General features: G+C 40.7%; 1 protein-coding gene and 1 pseudogene across 4 annotated transcripts in view; one reads left to right on the forward strand and one right to left on the reverse strand.

Annotated features, from left to right (window-relative positions):
- ZNF169 (zinc finger protein 169) overlaps positions 1–18,864 on the forward strand; it is a 42,623-nt gene that overhangs the window by 11,320 nt on the left and 12,439 nt on the right. For all 3 annotated transcript variants that reach the window (XM_011927479.1, XM_011927477.1, XM_011927478.1), the window contains exon 2: positions 7,025–7,112. Coding sequence is in view for 2 of the 3 variants with exons in the window: in XM_011927477.1 (XP_011782867.1) it covers positions 7,080–7,112 (33 nt within the window). In the remaining variant the exon portion in view is untranslated. The remainder of the gene's footprint in view (positions 1–7,024; positions 7,113–18,864) is intronic.
- On the reverse strand, positions 17,350–17,967 carry LOC105501499 (annotated as a pseudogene). The gene has a single exon (XR_001000201.1). The product of XR_001000201.1 is annotated as a voltage-dependent anion-selective channel protein 1 pseudogene (transcript).

Here is an 18,864-nt window from a genome sequence, read left to right on the forward strand (position 1 = left end):
ACTAGGTCAAGAGATCGAGACCACCCTCGCCAATGTGGTGAAACCCTGTCTCTACTAAAAATCCAAAAATTAGCTGGCCATGGTGGTGCGTGCCTGTAGTCCCAGCTACTTGGGAGGCTGAGGCGGGAGAATCGCTTGAACCCAGGAGGCGGAGGTTGCAGTGAGCTGAGATCGCGCCACTGCACTCCAGCCTGTCGACAGAGCAAGACTGTCTCAAAAAAAAAAAAAAAAAAGTTAAACTAACGTTGCATTTCTTGGATGGGCCTCATGTGTTCCCCGGTCATCCTTATAACCTATTGCTGGATTTGACTTTCTATTATTTTTAAAGGACTTTTGCAGGAAGTGTATGACTTTGTCAGGTTTTGATGTCTGGATTATGTTGGCCTCATAAAATGAATTGGGAAGTACTGCCTTCTCTCCTACTTCAATATTTGACAGAATTTATCTGTGAGCCTGAACTTTTACTTCTGGTTAAAGTTTAAAATCATGATTTTAATATCTTTACAGATGTAGGGCTATTCAAAATTACCATTTTAGTTTTGGTAAACCTTGTGATTAAAGGAATTTGTTCATTTCACCAATTTGGGGCCTGTCGTTTTTATTTTTAATAAGAATCTCTTATTGTCCTTTTAATGTATGTAGGATCTGTAACAATGTTTCCTCTTTCATTCCTGAGCTTGGAAATTTGTCTTTTTAAATTTTAATTTAATCACTTTTCCTAGGGGTTTAGTAATTTTTTTGGAGGGGGTTGTAGGAGCTTTGATCTTCTTACTCTTTTTTAAAATTATTGTGGCAAAAAAACCCACATAACATATATTTATCCTCTTAATGCTTTTTTGAGTATACTGTATAATATTGTTAACTATGTACAACAGAACTCTAGAACTGAAATCTTTTACCTATTGAATAGTAACTCCTCTTCCTCTTCCCCATCTATTAGCAACTACTATTCTACTTTCTGTTTCTATCAGTTTAATTACTTTAGTATTTGTATTAGTGGGATCATGCAATATTTTTCTTTTTGTGACTGGCTTATTTTATTTAGTATAATGTCCTCAAGGTTCATCTGTGTTGTAGCATGTGCCAGAATTTCCTTCCTTTTAAAGTCTGAATAATATTCCATTTGTATAGCTAGACTACATTTTCTTTATCCGTTCATTGAATGGATACATCTGCTTCCAATTCCTTTGGATATGTATCTAGAAGTTGGATTACAGGATAATATGATAGTTCTATTTTTAATTTTTTGAGGAACCTTCATACTGTTTTCCATAGTGGCTACACCATTTTACAGTCCCACTAAGTTCACTAAGGTTCTAATTTTTTACATCCTTGTCAACACTTATTTTCTGGTTTTGTGTGTGTGTGTGTGTGTGTGTGTGTGTGTGTGTGTGTGTGTTTTGTAGTGGCCATGCAAATTGGGATTAGGTGATAATCTCATTTTGGTTTTCATTTGCATTTCCCTGGTAATTTGTGATGTTGAACATCGTTTCATATGCTTCTTGGCTATTCGTATATCTTCTTTAGAGAATTGTCTATTCAAGTCCTTTACCCATTTTTAATCGAGTTGTTTGTTACTGAGTTGTAGAAGTTCTTTATATATTCTACATTTTAGCTCCTTATTTGATATATGGTTTGCAAATATTTTCTCTCATTCTGTAAGTTGCCTTATCACTCTGTTGGCTGTCTTCTTTGCTGCAAAGAAGTTGTTAAGTTTGATGTAGTCCCGTTTGTCTATTTTATATTTGTCGCTTGTTCCTTTAGTGTCATATTGCAGAAATCATTATTAAGACCAACCAACGTCATGAAGCTTTTTCCTATTTTCTTTTTAGGAGTTTTATAGTTTCAGATCTAGGGTTAGCAATTTTAATATTTTTTGCAAACACTCTTTGACTTTTTAATTCTCTATAATTTCATTTCTATTTCATTATAGTTTCCTCTTTATTATTTCCTTTCTTCTTATTTTGGGTTCTTTTTGCTTTTCTTTTTTTAGCTTCTTAAGATGGGAGCTGAGTTATTTTTAATTAAGACTTCTTTTTTTAAAAGCACATTCATTTAAACCTATAACTTTCCTTCTCAGAACTGCCTTATTACCTGCTGTATTCATTGGCTAGGGCTGCCATTACAAAGTACCACAGAATGGGTGGCTGTAAACAACAGAAATTTTTTCTTCACAATTCTGGAAGATAGAAGTCCAAAATCAAGGTTTCGGCAGGGTTGGTTTCTTCTGAGGCCTTTCTCTTTGGCTTTTAGCTGGTCATCTCCTTCCTGTGTCTTCACATGGTCTTCCCTCTGGAACTTTTTATGTCCAAATTTTCTCTTCTTTTTTTTTTTTTTTTTGAGACGGAGTCTGGCTCTGTCACCCAGGCTGGAGTGCAGTGGCGCAATCTCGGCTCACTGCAAGCTCCGCCTCCCGGGTTCAGGCCATTCTCCTGCCTCAGCCTCTGAAGTAGCTGGGACTACGGGCGCCTGCCACCACGCCCGGCTAATTTTTTTTGTATTTTTTAGTGGAGGCGGGGTTTCACCATATTGGCCAGGATGATCTTTATCTCCTGACCTCATGATCCACCCGCCTCGGCCTCCCAAAGTGCTGGGATTACAGGCGTGAGCCACCGTGACTGGCCAGAATTTTTTCTTATAATGACACCAGTTATATTGGATTAGGGCCCTTTCTAATGACCTCATTTTTACTTAGTTATCTCTTTGAAGACCTTACCTCCAAAGACAGTGACATTCTAAGGTACTGGGGGTTAGGATGTCAATATATGAATATGGGAGACGAGGAATATTCAGCCTGGAACAGCTCCAAGTCACAAATTTGGTAAGTTGTGATAAGTATTAATAGGTTTATTAGAATCACTGAGTTCAGAATATTTTCTCGTATCCCTTGGAATTTCTTCTTTGATTCATATCTCCTTTAGATAAGGGCTGCTTAATTTCTAATTATCAAGGTTTTAAAAAATATCTTACTGTTATTGATTTCTGCTTTAGTTCTATCTTGGGCAAATAATATACAGACGTTCTTTGACTTACGATAGGATTATGTCCCAATAGACCCATTGTAAATTGAAAATATTGTTTAAGTTGACAATGCATTTAATACACCTAACTGACCTGCTGCACATCAGAGCGAATCTAGTCTACCTTAAATTTGCTCAGCATACTTATATTAGCCTACAATTGGGCAGTCATGTGCCCACGGTGGTTGGGGCACAGCTTGGTTTTGTATATTTCAGGGAGGCATGAGACATCAATCAAATACACTTAAGAAATACATTGGTTTGGTTCAGAAAGGACAAAATCATCTAGCAACACGGTCCGCTATAGAGTATGGGTTATTTACCTTCATGATTGTGTGGCTGGCTTGGAGCTGTAGCTTGCTGCTGCTGCCCAGTATTGCAAGCCCTGGAAAAGATTAAAATTCCAAATCTGAAGTAGGGTTTTGAGTGCACATGGTGCTTTATGCCTTGTAATCCCAGTGCTTTGGGAGGCTGAGGCAGGAGAATCGCTTGAGGCCAGAAGTTCTAGACTAGCCTGGACAAACAGTGAGACCCCATCTCTATGAAAAAAAAAAAAAGCCAGGCATGATGGCACACATCTGTAGCCACAGCTCCTCTGGAGGCTGAGGCAAGAGGATTGCTTGGCCCCGGAAGTTGGGGCTGCGGTGAGCTCTGATTGTGCCACTGCATCCAGCCTTGGTGACAAAGTGAGACTACCTCTCAAAAAGTAAATGAAAAAGAAGTATGGTTTCTACTGAATGTGTATTGCTTTCACACCATTAAGACATCAAAAAATTGTGAGTAGAACCATTGTAAATTGGGGACTGTACTCTTTAAATTTTAGTCCTTTGAAATTGGAGATTTGTTTTATATGCCTCAGTATTTCATCTACTTTGGTGAATATTTTGTGTACACCTATAAAGGATATGTATTCTGTACTTGTTGGGTTTGGTGTTCTATAAATGTCCATTAGATCAATGCTGTCCAGTAGTGTTTTCCAGATTATCCATTTCCTGACTTATTGTCAATTCACTTTTCCATTAACTGAGTGAGGTGTAATAAATTTTCTTAACTATGATTATGCATTGGTCTATGTCTCTTTTTCCTATTCTGTCATTTTTCTTCCTGTATTTTCTCTCAGTCCATGGCTTGTCTTTTCATTGTCTTATCAGTGATGTAAAATAGGAGTCATGAAGGGGGGCATCCTTGCCTTATTCCTGATCTTAGCGGGAAAACATCTAGTTCCTCAATGTGATGTCAGCTGTAGGCTCTGCACTCTCTCTTTTTTTTTTTTTTGAGACAGTCTCACTCTGTCCCCCAGGCTGGAGTGCAGTGGTGCGATCTCGGCGCACTGCAACCTCCACCTCCTAGGTTCAAGTGATTCTCCTGCCTCAGCCTCCCAAGTAGCTGGCTGCCTGCTACCATGCCCGGCTAATTTTTGTATTTTTAGTAGAGACGGGTTTCACCATGTTGGCTAGGCTGGCCTTGAACTCCTGACCTCAAGTGATCCTCCCGCTTCAGCCTCTCAAAGTGCTGGGACAGCAGGCGTGAGCCACTACACCTGGCCTGCACTTCCTTTTTATTTAAGCATAGCCACAATTATTTGCAGAGGACATTGGTTAGACCATTTTTAACCTAACTTATAAACAGTATAAACTGTATTGAACTTAATTTTTAAATGTTATTTATGATAACATTTTTAAAATGTTATCTTATATCTAATCATGTGCAGGTTTCCTCAATTGCCTCAAAAATGTCTAAACAAGGTTCACACATTACAGTTGATTGGGGTCTCTCTTTTTTTTTTTTCTTTGAAACGGAGTCTTGCTCTGTCGCCCAGGCTGGAGTGCTATGGTGCGATCTCGGCTTGCTACAACCTCCACCTCCTGGGTTCAAGCGATTCTTCTGCCTTAACCTCCGGAGTAGCTGGGATTGTGGGCGCCCACCACTATACCCAGCAAATTTTTTGTATTTTTAATAGAGGTGGGGTTTTACCATGTTGACCAGGCTAGTCTTGAACTCCTGACCTCGTGATTCGCCCACCTCGGCCTCCCAAAGTGCTGGAATTACAGGTGTGAGCCACTGTTCCCGGCCAATTTTTGTATTTTTAGTAGAAATGGGATTTCACTATCTTGGTCAGGCTTGTCTTGAACTTCTGACCTCGTGATCCATCCTTGGCCTCCCAAAGTGCTGGGATTATAGGCGTGAGCCATTGTGCCTGGCTGATTGGTGTCTCCTTAATTCTCTTTTTATTCTGTAAGATCTGTAAGAGCTCTTTCTATTGTATTTTTTCTACTGTATTTTTAATGCTATTCATTTGTTGCATTTTTTAAAAATTGCAAACATGTTAGTTCACACCACAGAACGTTTGTATCATTTCTTAATGACTGTTCCCTCCATATCCAGAATATCATGATCATACTGTTGACAAAAAGAGTCAAACTCTGTAAAATATTTTTAGAGATTTATTCTGAGCCAAATATGATGAAAAGAGTCAAACTCTGTAAAATATTTTTAGAGATTTATTCTGAGCCAAATATGAGTGGCCATGTCCCGTGACACAGCCCTCAGACGATCCTGAGAACACCCAAGGTGGTCGGGGTACAGCTTGGTTTTATATATTTTAGGGAGGCATGAAACATCAATCAAATCTATTTAAGAAATACATTGGTTTGGTTCAGAAAGGCAGGACAACTCAAAGTAGGGGGGGCAGATTCCAGGCTATAGGTAAATTTAAATATTTTCTGGTTGACAGTTGACAATTGGTTGAGTTTATCTGAAGACCTGAGATCAACAGAAAGGAAATGTTCAGGTTAAGATAAAGGATTGTGGAGACCAAGTTTTACTGTGCAAAGGAAGCTCTGAGATAGCAGACTTCAGAGAGAGCAGGTTGTAAAATATTTATCAGACTTAAAAGGGTGCCTGGCTCTTAGTTGATTATCTCTTGTATCTGGGAAGGAAGGAAGGAAAACAAAGGAGAAAGGGGATTCTCTATAGAATGTGGATTTTTCCCACAAGAGACTTTGTAGGGCAATTTCAAGGTATGGCAAGGAAATATATTTTGGGGTAAGATATTTTGATTTTCTTCCTTGTTATGCCACAGTCAGATTGGAAAGTAAGTCATGATATACAGGGTTAAATAAAACTCATCAGACGAGAATTTATGGTTTGTAGGGCACGAATCCCCAGGCCCCTTAGGTAGGAATTTGGGCAAGATAAAAAAAAATCAGAGCTTTGTCCTCAAAACCTAACACTATTAACAACAATTCTCATTACATACTGAATTGTCTCTTGTAGTCCGCTTTTCTCATTCATTTGTGCAAGACAGGATCCAGTCAAGACCTATACTTGTCATCTGAAGAATGATTTATTTCTTAGGAAATATTTTCATTAAGAAAAAATCTACCCCTACTTCTCCCTTCTTAAAAATCTCTTCATGAAATTGACTTGTTATAGAACTAGGTCAGTTACTGACTGCCTGTTCCTAAATTCCAAGTCACATTTCAAATTTTGGTACCTAATTTTTGATACGTGAGTGGAGGGAAGGGTGCAGCCAGGGTCATATAGGATACTCAGGTTATGGCCTCCACCCTGCTTCATGTCTCCCTCAAAACCAGGAACTTCTGCTTTGGACTTCCTGGAACCTGTCCTTTGGCCTCAGGGTAAATGTGGATGGGATGTTTTTGTTTTCAGTATGTTGAGGCTTTTTATTTTTCAACATGAATGCTCATTTGAGGGCACTCTGAGGCCTTTTTCTTTTAATGGAGTCCACACAAAGTCTCACCCAGCTGCTGGAAGATGGGGGCTCCATTCCCCAACTGGAGTTTGGATGTGAGCCTGTTGCTGGCTCAGCTCTGTGGGCTTTATTTGTAAGACACTGGCTAAGAATGGGCTTCACTAATGCCCTCTGCAACCTGCCTTTGTTGCTTCCCTGTTCCCCTACTCCCTACTGAATTGGGAGGCTGGACAGAGTGTGAAGGGTGTTCTTCCCAAGTACCTCTCTCACTGCTTATCTCTTTCCCTAGATTTGCCTCTGCAACTTGACTCTTCTCTAAGAAGAGCACTCCAGAGAGCAGGGATATGGCGCCAGGACTCCTGACAACCAGGGAGGAGGTAAGTCCTAAAATTTCTTCCTAGCTATTGCAGGAAGGATTCATAATAGTTTCTTGTCCTGAAGGCTGCCTTCTTGGTATTAGGCAAAGCCTATCTTGATCTTATAGGTGTGACTCATCTTATCTGGAGCTTTCTCTCAGTCTTATTTGCTACATTTATGACTCAGGTATTTACCAAGGAGTTAACTGTGACCATCACATCCTGGGCAGTTAAAATAAAAATACAGGACATCCATGCTTACGTGCCCAGTGACTCCGAAGGCCTACAAAAGTATAGTGGCTCACACCTGTAAACCCAGTACTTTGGGAGGCCGAGGTGGGCAGATCACCTGAGGTCAGGAGTTCGAGAGCAGCCTGGCCAACATGGTAAAACCCCGTCTCTACTAAAAGTACAAAATTAGCTGGGCATGGTGGTGGGCGCCTGTAATCCCAGCTACTAGGGAGGCTGAGGCAGGAGAATCACTTGAACCCAGGAGGCTGAGGTTGCAGTGAGCCGAGATCACGCCACTGCACTCCAGCCTGGGTGATAGAATAAGACTCCATCTCAAAAAAAAAAAAAAGTATAAGAAGGCTCTCAAAAGACAAATTGTCTGATTTGCCCCTGAAGGGTTTTGCAAGCTGAAGAGTTAAGGGAAGAGACTGTTGTGAAAATGGCACAGGACAGTGGCACATGCCTGTAATCCCAGACACTGAGGAGGTTAAGGCAAGAGAATCACTTGAGCTCGGAAGGCGGAGGTTGCAGTGAGCTGAGATTGCACCATTGCACTCTAACCTGGGCGACCAAGCGAGACTCCATTTCAAAAAAAAAACAGAGGAAAATGGGGCAGGAATCCTATCTCTTCTCAGAGACGAGGTGACTGGCAGGCTATCCCTCACCCTGTGGGAAGCTTTCAACAGCTGGTGGTCTTTGGCCACATTAGTCTTCTGTGTATAGGTGAGAGCTCTAACCTGCTATTTCTGTGTGGTGCATGGATAGATTTAGTTTTGCAGGCCCGTACTTTATAAAGTGGGTTTGCTATACTTGAAAATTGGAAGATTATGCTTAAAGGTCCAGATTGCCTCCTTCTCTGAAAATAGATTATTCCCCACCGGCTAGGCAGCATTTGAACTTGATGTAACTGAATGGAATTAACACTGACAACAGAAATGGCTGTCAGGCAGGGCATTTTTGTATTGATTTTATCAATTAACAAAATATTTATTGTCATTTTTGCTAATTCAGTTTTGCTTTGTGCTATAAATGTGTCAAGTGTAGAATGTTTTTGAGAGATCTGTATGTAATCATATTCCGGGGCTCATGGTGGATATTTGCATATTTCTGGATACATTAAAAATGGTTTTGATCTTATCAGAATGTCACTGAGAGCTGTGAGTCCCTTATTTGTTACACTTTTGAGAGAAATCTGTAACACCTTTGAGAGAAAATATGTATGTAGCACAGGCAGTTCAGGATTTTCTTCCAAGGTAATAGGAGACTTTTTTCTTCTGTATGTTGCACTTTACTGTGTATATTGACAGAGAAGCATTCTTGCCAAACATGGAATACTGGCTTATGTTTTCTGTCCTTACTCTTTCACTTCCTGTGGAATCTTCAGCAGGCCCTAAACTTTATCTGTCTGTGACCAACTTCTCTCAATATACATTTTCGTTTGTTTGTTTTAGCCGTTTCTTTGTGTTAGAAACAAAATGCTTGTTCCTCAGTGCTGCAAAGAAATAGCACTCAAATGTAAATTTGATTTTCTCAGCAAGGCAATTTTTACTTCTATAGAAGGGTGCAACTCGCGAATGGTGAGAGCACACCTGGACAAGGGAGGGGAAGGGGTTCTTATTCCTGACGCAGGTAGCCCCTGCTGCTGTGTCGTTCCCCTGTTGGCTAGGGTTGGACTGCACAGTCTAAGCTAATTCCGATTCGCTATTTTAAAGAGAGCAGGGGTACCAGCCAGCGTGGTGGGGTTTGGCAGGAAGGGCAGTTACTTAGGATGATTCAGGCCAGAGCAGGTGACCAGGGGTGACTCAGGTCAAAGCAGGTGACCAGGGGAACAGATGTGAACTACTGATTATAACTGATGGGAAAGTTGTTTACTGAAACTAGAGGCAAGTGGGCAAAGAGAACCAGGAAGTTAAACTTTAAAATGGAGAATCAAAGAATAAGAGAGCTGAACATACTGACATACTGTTTCTTTGAAGAGAAACTTGGAGTTCACTATATCTAACATTTGTGAAAAATTGATGAAAAGATACAAGCATCTAAGAGGCTTAGCTTTTTAAGACAAAGCTTCCATACCTAGAATAGTGTCTCTTAGTCAAAAAAATTGCGTAAAGGGAAAGAGGTTTGTTTGTTGTGATGCATGTTATTTTAAGCATTGAAGTTGTGTATTTTATGATTTTTAAAATTGCATTTCCTGGTACTTTGTTATGCATCAGATCTGAATTATGTAGAAAAACATGACCTATATGTAACATGACATTTAGGCATTTTTCCTAAGGGCTTTTGCCTGAGAGGAGAAATTGTAACATACATTATAGTTGTAACATAGAAAGGGAGCTGGTAAGCACAATATGTGAGCTAATAAGAAACTAATTAGCACCCTGTGAACCCAGAAAACCTGAGACAGGTCCCAGTTAATTTAGAAAGTTTATTTTGCCAAGGTTGAGGATTGTCAATGAAAAGAGTCAAACTCTGTAAAATATTTTTAGAGTTTTCTGAAACAAATCTGTGTGACCGTGGCCCATAACACAGCCCTCAGGAGGTCCTGAGAACGTGTGCCCAAGGTGGCCGGTGTACAGCTTGGTTTTGTATATTTTAGGGAGGCATGAGACATCAATCAAATACACTTAAGAAATACATTGGTTTGGTTCAGAAAAGCGAGATAACTCAAAGCAGGGGTTTCCAGGCTATATTTAAACATTTTCTGGTTGACAGTTGGTTGAGTTTACCTAAAGACCTGGGATCAATAGAAAGGAAAGTTCAGGTTACGATAAAGGATTGTGGAGACCAAGTTTTATGGTGCAGAAGAAGCTCTCAGATAGCAGACTTCAGAGAGGAAGCAGGTTGTAAAATGTTTCTTATGGGACCTAAAAGGGTGCCTGGCTCTTAGTTGATTATTTCCTGCATCTGGGAAGGCAGAAAGAAAGGTAAACAAAGGGGACGGGGATTCTCTATAGGATGTGGATTTTTCCCACAAGAGACTTTGCAGAGCAATTGTAAGGTATGGCGAGGAAATATATTTTGGGGTTAAATATTTTGATTTTCTTCCTTGTCTCATAATGTTATGCCAGAGTCAGATTGGAAAGTAAGCCACGATATATAGAGTTAAATAAAACCCATCTGATGAAAATGTATGGTTTGTAGGGCATGACTCCCCAGACCCCTTAGATAGGAATATGAGCAAGATAAAAAGAATCGGAACTTAGTTCTCAGGATGCTCCCATGACAGCCTCAGGAAGTCCTGACAACATGTGCCCGAGGCAGTTGGGATACAGCTTAGTTTTATACATTTTAGGGAGACATGAGACATCAATCAATGTACGTAAGAAGTATATTGGTTCAGTCTGGAAAGGTGAAACAACTTGAAGCAAGGACTGGAAGACTTGAAGAGGGGTTCCAGGTTGCAGATAGGTGGCAGGGACAGTTACATTCTTTGAGTTTCTGATTAGCCTCTCCAAGCGAGGCAATCGGCTGTGCATCTATGTCAGTGAGCAGAGAGGTGACTTTGAATAGAATGGGAGGCAGGTTGGCCCTAAGCAGTTCCCAGCTTGACTTTTCCCTTTAGTTTAGTAATTTGGGGGCCCCAAGATTTATTTTCCTTTCATAACCCCTTCATTGAATCTTAAATTTTTTTTAAATGTTTGTTTTGTGCAGGAGACTTTGTTGGTTTAGGAACAATGATACCTACAGCATAGCATCAATTTGTATAAGATATTTGGTTTGTTTAGGGGTTCACTCCTCATTGGAATTAAAACTTAAAAAAATTTTTTTGTTGAGATATAATTCACATACCATACAACCCAACCATTTAAAATGTACTATTCAGAAGATTTTATTATGTTAACAAAATTGAGTGACCTTCACCATCATGTTTTCATCACTGCCAAAAGAAACCTCATACCCATTAGGAGTTATTCCCCATTCGCTCCTCTCCCAGCCCCTGGCAACCACTAATCTGCTTTTTGTCCTATGGATTTACCTCTTCTAGATATTTTATATACATGAGGTCATACAATTTAACAAAAACGAAACATGTATCATAAAAGATTACAGAGTAGGGGTTTTGACTCACGCCTGTAATCCCAGCACTTTAGGAGGCTGAGGCGGGTGGATCATGAGGTCAGGAGATCGAGACCATCCTGGCTAACACGGTAAAACTCCATCTCTACAAAAAATACAAAAATTCGCTGGGTGTGGTGGTGTGCACCTGTAGTCCCAGCTACTCGATAGGCTGAGGCAGGAGAATTGCTCGAATCTGTGAGGTGCAGGTTGCAATGAGCTGAGATCATGCCACTGTACACCAGTGTACACCAGCCTGGGCAACAGAACAAGACTCCGTCTCCAAATAAATGAATACATACATACATGTGGAGTAGGGAAATCCAGGCCTCTGTCCTTCCCCAAAAGCAACTAATGAGCTGGCAGAAACTGTCAGAATCAACTTTTGTAAAATTCTGGAATCTTGTCAAAGCTGGAAGACTTGGTGAAGAAATAAGCTGCTGCTTAGTGGTGAGAGTACTATAGCATTTCAGACTGCCTGGCTACCATCAAGTTGCCTCTCTCCCACCTGTCCATGAGGAAGCCCAGGCACAAAGACTTTAAGTCAACTTTCTTAATAAGCACAAAGAACCAAGGAAACTATGGACATGGAACTAAAGTAAATGAAGTCAACAATTTTCAACAGAGAATATCAGTATAGAAAACTTATTTTAAAAGGTATACTATGAGGCTGGGTGCGGTGACTCACACCTGTAATCCCAGCACTTTGGGAGGCTGAGGCTGGTGGATCACCTGAGGTCAGGAGTTTGAGACCAGCCTGATCAATATGCTGAAACCCCATCTCTACTAAAAATACAAAAAAAATTAGCCGGGCATGGTGGCAGGCACCTGTAATCCCATCTACCTGGGAGGCTGAGGCAGGATAATCGCTTGAACCCAGGAGGCAGAGGTTGCAGTGAGCCGAGATTGCGCCACTGCACTCCAGCCTGGGCAACAGAGTGAGACTCTGTCTCAAAAAAAAAAAAGGACTATAACTACATATAAGTAAGTTATTGAATTAGTAATATATTGAATTAGTATATTGTAAGTATATTGAATTAGTAATAAAGTACGTATATTGAATTAGTAAGAAAAATCCTCCCGAGGGTCGGGTACAGTGGCTCACACCTGTAACCCCAGCACTTTGGAAGGCTGAGGCAGGTGGATCATTTGAGGTCAGGAGTTCAAGGCCAGCCTGGCCAACATGGAGAAACCCCATCTCTACTAAAAACACAAAAATCAGTCAGGCATGGTGGCACGTGCCTGTAATCCCAGCTACTCAGGAGGCTGAGGCAAGAGAATCGCTTGAACCTGGGAGGCTCAGGTTGCAGTGAGATGAGATCGTGCCATTGCACTTCAACCTGGGCAACAGAGCATGAGACCCTGTCTCAAACAATGACAACAACAACAACAACAACAAAAAGTCCTCCCAAGAAAAAAAGCCTATGACCAGATGGCTTTGCTTGTTAATTCCACCAAACATATAAAGAAGAGTTAACACAAATCTTTCTCAAAATCTTCTAAAACATTGACACTGCAAGAAAAGAGGACTATAAGCCAGATATCCTTTATGAATATAGATAGAACAATCCTTACCAAAAATATTATCAAATTGGATTCAGCACTGTATTAAAAAGATTATGTTATTGCCAAGTGAGATTTACTCCCAAAATGAAAGGATAGTGCAACATATGAAAATCAGTAAGGTGGTATACCACATCAATGGAATGTGGGATAAAAACCCCACAGTCGTATTATTTGATGTAGAAAAACATTTGACAGAATTGAACACCCTTTCATGATAAAAACACTCAGCAAACTAGGTATGGAAGAAAACTCCCTTAACATGATAAGGGCCAGGTATGAAAAATCCACAACTACAATCATTCTTTATGGTGAAAGACTAAAAGCTCTAGGAACCAGGAACAAAGCAAGGATGCCCACTTTTACCCCTTCTATTTCATATAGTACTGGCAGTTCTAGCCAGAGTAATTAGGCAACAAAAAGAAAAGGCATCCAAATTAGTTAGGAAGAAGTAAAATTATCTCTTCACTGAAAGCATGATCTCATATTTACAAAACACTGGAGTCCTCTGCTGTGGTATGAATGTGCCCCCCAAAATTCATGTGTTGAAACTTAATCACCAATGTGATCCAATGTGATAGTATTAAGAGGTGGGCCTTTACGAAGTGTTGTGGGCGAAGCCTTCATGAATTGAAATTTGTGACCTTATGAAAGGTTAGTGGTGGGCCGGGCACGGTAGCTTTTCACTGTAATCCAAGCACTTTGGAAGGCCAAGGCAGGTGGATCACCTGAGGTTGGGAGTTCTAGACCAGCTTAGAAGCAGAGACTGGACCCTTACTAGACACTAAACCTGCTGGCACTTTGATCTTGGACTTTCAGCCTTCAGAATTGTGAGAAATAAATTTCTGTTCTTTATGAATTAGTCTCAGCAAATTTTTTTTTTTTTTTTTTTGAGATGGGGTTTTACTCTTGTCACCTGGGCTGGAGTGCAGTGGTACGATCTCAGCTCACTGCAACCTCTACCTCCCAGATTCAAGTGATTCTCCACCTCAGCCTCCTGAGTAGCTGGGTGACACCTAACCCAACGCCCGGCTAATTTTTGTATTTTTAGTAGAGGTGAGGTTTCGCCAAGTTAGCCAGGCTGATCTCAAACTCCTGACCTCAGACGATCTGCCTGCCTTGGCCTCCCAAAGTGCTGGGATTACAGGTGTGAGCCACTGCACCAGGCAGCAATTTTTTTTTATAACAGCAGGAATGGACTAAGTCATCCACAGAGAAAATTGTTAGAGCTAATGAATTAAGCAAAGTTGCAGGGTACAAAGTAAACACACAGAAATCTGTTGTATTTCTGTACATTTACAATGAACTATCTGAACAGGAAATTTTAAAAAATTGTAACAGCATCAAAAAGAATGAAATACTTAGTGATAAATTTAACCAAGGAAGTAAAGACTTGTTTATAGAAAACTACAAAATACTGCTAAAAGAAATTACAGAAGACCTAAATAAATGGAAAGACTTTCCATGCTTGGAATGAATTAGAAGATTTAATATTGTTAAGATGGCAATACTACCCAAAATGATCAATAAATTTAGTTCAATCCCAATCAAAATTCCAATGGTGTTTTTTTCAGAAATAGACTCAGACTGAAATTTATATGGAATCTCATGGTATCCTGAATAGCTAAAACAATCTTGAAAAAGAAAACAAAGTTGGAGGACTCACACTGCCTGAGTTTAATACTTATTGCAAAGCTATCATAATCAAAATAGTGTCATACTGGCATGAGGACGGATACGTGTGGATCAGTGGAATAGACAGTCCTGAAAAAAATCTCACATATATAGTAAATTGAATGTTTTTACAAGGATGGATGTAGAGATCATTCCATCAGAAAAGGGCAGTGTATACAAATGGTACTTGGACAACAGGATGTCCACAGTCAAAAGAACACGCTTGAGATAAATGAAAGAATTAGAATGCCTCAGCAAGGAAATAGAAGGTTTTCAGAATAAGTATATGGAAATTTTAGAACTGAACTAAAAAGCCAGGGGACAGACTTACCAGTATATTAGAGGTAACAAAGAAATCAGTGAACTAGAAGACAGAACAGAGAGAAAATAGAGTGGAAAGAAAAATGAATAGAGCCTCAAGAATTGTGGGAGTACAACAAAAGATATAATATTTATGTCTTTGGAGTTTGGAAGGGGAAACAAAGGAGGGAAGGGCTGAAAAAGTACTTGAAGAAATAATGGCCAAAAGTGTCCCAAATATGGCAGGAAACAAACCTACAGATTTTAAAAGCTCACTGAGTAAATTTGGAACATGATGAACCCAATAAATCTATGTCAGAATACATTACAAGTAAACTTCTGAAGACTAAAGATGAAGAAAATCATCCTGAAAGCAGCCAGATAAAAATTATGTTACTTATAGGAGAAAAACAATTAGAATGCCAATGGATTTCTCATCAGAACTGATAAGAATTGACTGGACACCGTTGCTCACGCCTGTAATCCCAGCACTTTGGGAGGCTGAGGTGGGCGGATCACCTGAGGTCGGGAGTTCGAGACCAGCCTGACCAACATGGAGAAACCCTGTCTCTACTAAAAATACAAAAAATTAGCCGAATGTGGTAATGCATGCCCGTAATCCCAGCTACTCGGGAGGCTGAGGTAGGAGAATCGCTTGAACACAGGAGGAAGCACTAGTTACTATCCACATGCATTTATTTTTTTAACTCCGTCCTAAAAAAAAAAAAAAAAAAAAACCCAACAGTATAGCTTACTGTGCCTAAAGTGTATAAACAATGTGGTTTATGCTGGACACTTGCTTTCTTTATGAGATCTGAGATTTTAATATGTGCTAGGCAGAGGATGTCTGTTGACTAGCCCCACTGAGACTTCGGGCACTGAGTTTCTGGTGGGTTTCTCTGATAGACAACATTTAACGTATCACAAATTATTACTGAAGAATTGCAGAGTCATGTGTGACTCTGTTGAGAAAGAATTCTTGGCATTTTGTGTCTGGTTTCCTCCAGATTCGTCTCTCAAACCATTTCCCTTTTCTGATTTTGTTTTGCATCCTTTCGCTACAATAAGCATAGCCATGAGTATAACTACATGACGAGGTTTATGAGTCCGTCTAGTGAATCATCATACTTGGGAGTGGTACTGGAGTCTCATATGGTTTGGTTCTGTGTCCTCCCTCAAATCTCAGGTTGAATTTTAATTCTCAGTTTTGGGGGAGGGTCCTGGTGGGAAGTGATTAGATCAGGGCGGTGGATTTCCCCCATGCTATTTTTGTGATAGTGAGTTCTCACAGATATGATGGTTTTTTGTTTTTTTTTTTTAACGTTTCAATATTTTATTCAACTTTTTTTTTTTAACTGATATTAACTACAGCATTTGAAGGGGAGGAATTAATTCCACACAAAATGCAAGACACTAAAATGTACCCATTAAACTACTAAAAAACAAATTGAGTGGTGAGAATATGACAGAAGTCCAGGTTAGATTCTGAGTGTGGTCACCATGCGATTACAATCACACAGACTCTTCCAAGCTTCCAGCTGGAGCTTCTGGAAGCTATTTCATAGTCTGATGCAAGGGCAAAGAAACACAACACAAGAAGGAATAAGTCCTGAATTACTGGTTTCATCACATCTACCCTCTCCACCCCAGAATGGCAGAGAAGACACAGCGAACCCACCCTGCAGTCCTTTTAGTGTGAAAGAGGTGAGGATGAGCTGGGGTGGGAACAGGTCATGACGCTGTGTCTGAAAAGGTCCCTTTCAGGTGAATTTGTACACACAATCAAGCAATGAACCTCTCATCAATTAAGGTTGGGAAACCAAGGTTCCATTCTCAGTAAATCAGAATTTCATTCATTTACTCAATATCAATTTACAAAGTACCTACTACATATTACCAGCTTCCACTTACAGCCATTTCTAGATAAAAAAGAAACTTGGCATCTCAGAGGGGCCACCATGTTCCCTCCAAGTCTACCACTGAAAGAACCTTTTTTGAATTGGGTTTCTTCTGTACCCCTGAAAGGGTACCATCTTAAAGCTGAATCATCTTTAACTTGGGGGTCTAACATGATATGTAGCAATACTTGCATCCTAGACATAAACACTAAATTCTGAAGGTTGCTATACTGCGAAATTGTTTGTTTGTTTAGAAACGGAGTCTCGCTCTGTCACCCAGACTGGAGTGCAGTGGCGCAATCTCCATTCACTGCAACCTCCGCCTCTCGGGTTCAAGCAATTCTCCTGCCTCAGCCTCCCGAGTAGCTGGGACTACAGGCATGTGCCACCACACCCGGCTAATTTTTTGTATATTTAGTAGAGACAGGGTTTCACCATGTTTAGCCAGGATGGTCTCGATTTCCTGACCTCATGATCCTCCCGCCTCGGTCTCCCAAAGTGCTGGGATTACAGGCATGAGCCACTGTGCCCGGCCAAAAATAGTTTAAAATTAAACAATACAGTGTTCATTTATGTTTGAAATTCCAGTCCTCAACCAAGCTTGTGACCACCAGCATTGACATTCTTGCCATCCAGGAGAGCTGACAGTGTCAGTTTGATACCTGGCTTTAGGGTCTGAGTGTATCCTAAACCTCTCAGGCTGGAGTTGTTCACTTTAGCTGAGAAGCAGGCATCGGGGTCGATCTGATACTTGGCTGCTATTCCGAAGCTAGTGTTACTGTTTCCTGCTGTCCAAGCGAGATTGATAGTAGTCTCCAACTTGTTGTTCACCTTCTGGTAAATGGAGCTGCCAAACTCTGTCCTATCGTTCACTTTAGTGTGAAGCTGGAATTCATCAGTCTTGTAGCCAACTGCACTGTTCCTCTGGGTCACTCGGGACTTTGCATTCTCAAAATTCATCTGGTAGCTGGCCAGCCAGCCCTCGTAACCCAGCACCAGAGCACCCTGGATTGAGGACCCAGCAATGTCAAAATCCATGTCTTAGCCCAGGTTAATGTGCTCCTGCTTGTACCCTGTTTTGATTTTAGCATTTTTTCCCCCAGTGTTAGATGAGAAGGATGAATTGAAAGTCACCTTCAGTTCATGTGTAAGCTGATCTTCCACGGGAGCCTCAGTGCCTGCTGTGTTGTCAGTGTTCTATTTCTCTGTCAATGTCAGGCCATATTCAGTCCATCTGCACTTGGTTTCCAGAGGGCCTGTCACTTTGGTGGTCTGACTGTTGGCTGAGCCTGAGCTTGTAAATTCCAATCCGTTCTTCTCTTTTGTTTTCAAATCAAGTTCTATTCAGCCAAATCCATAGCCCTTGGTGAAGACATCCCTGGCAGATTTTCCAAGATCTCGTACGTGGGTGGCCCAGCTATCTTCTCAGAGGTGGCGGCAGCAGGCTCAGAGGCAGCTATGGCAGGGGCTGTGGTGCGGAGGCAGATTTCCCTCATGCTCTCTTTGTGATCATGAGTTCTCACAAGATCTGATAGTTTAAAAGTGTGTGGCACTCCCCTCTCTTGCTTGTTTTTTCCCTGCCACAATGTGAAGATTTACTTGCTTCCCCTTCATCCTTCCGCCATGATTGTTAAGTTTCCTGAGGCCTCCCGTCCATGCTTCCCGTACAGCCTGTGGAACTGTGGGTCAATTAAACCTCTTTTTTTCATGAATTACCCAGTATCAGGTAGTTCTTTATAGCAGGGTCCCCTGAAATAATCAGGAAGAAAAGAACATGGTAAGGAAGACGTATAGGGTAAACGTAGTAGGCATTGCTATTCTACATGAATTTTCTAAACTTGTTGACGGCGGAAGCAAAGATTATCATATGGTCTGATGTGGATTTGAATGTATATAGAGGAAATACTTAGGAAAATTATGTTTTTAAACAGAAAGAGTAAGGGGATGTAATGGGAGGTAAGTTCTATACAATTATTCAAACTGGTAAAATGGGCAGGTGTGGTGGCTTATCCTCTAATGCCAGCACTTTGTGAGGCTGAGGCAGGAGGATT

Source organism: Colobus angolensis, unplaced genomic scaffold, assembly GCF_000951035.1.
Source record: "Colobus angolensis palliatus isolate OR3802 unplaced genomic scaffold, Cang.pa_1.0 Scaffold72, whole genome shotgun sequence".
Taxonomy (NCBI): domain Eukaryota; kingdom Metazoa; phylum Chordata; class Mammalia; order Primates; family Cercopithecidae; genus Colobus; species Colobus angolensis.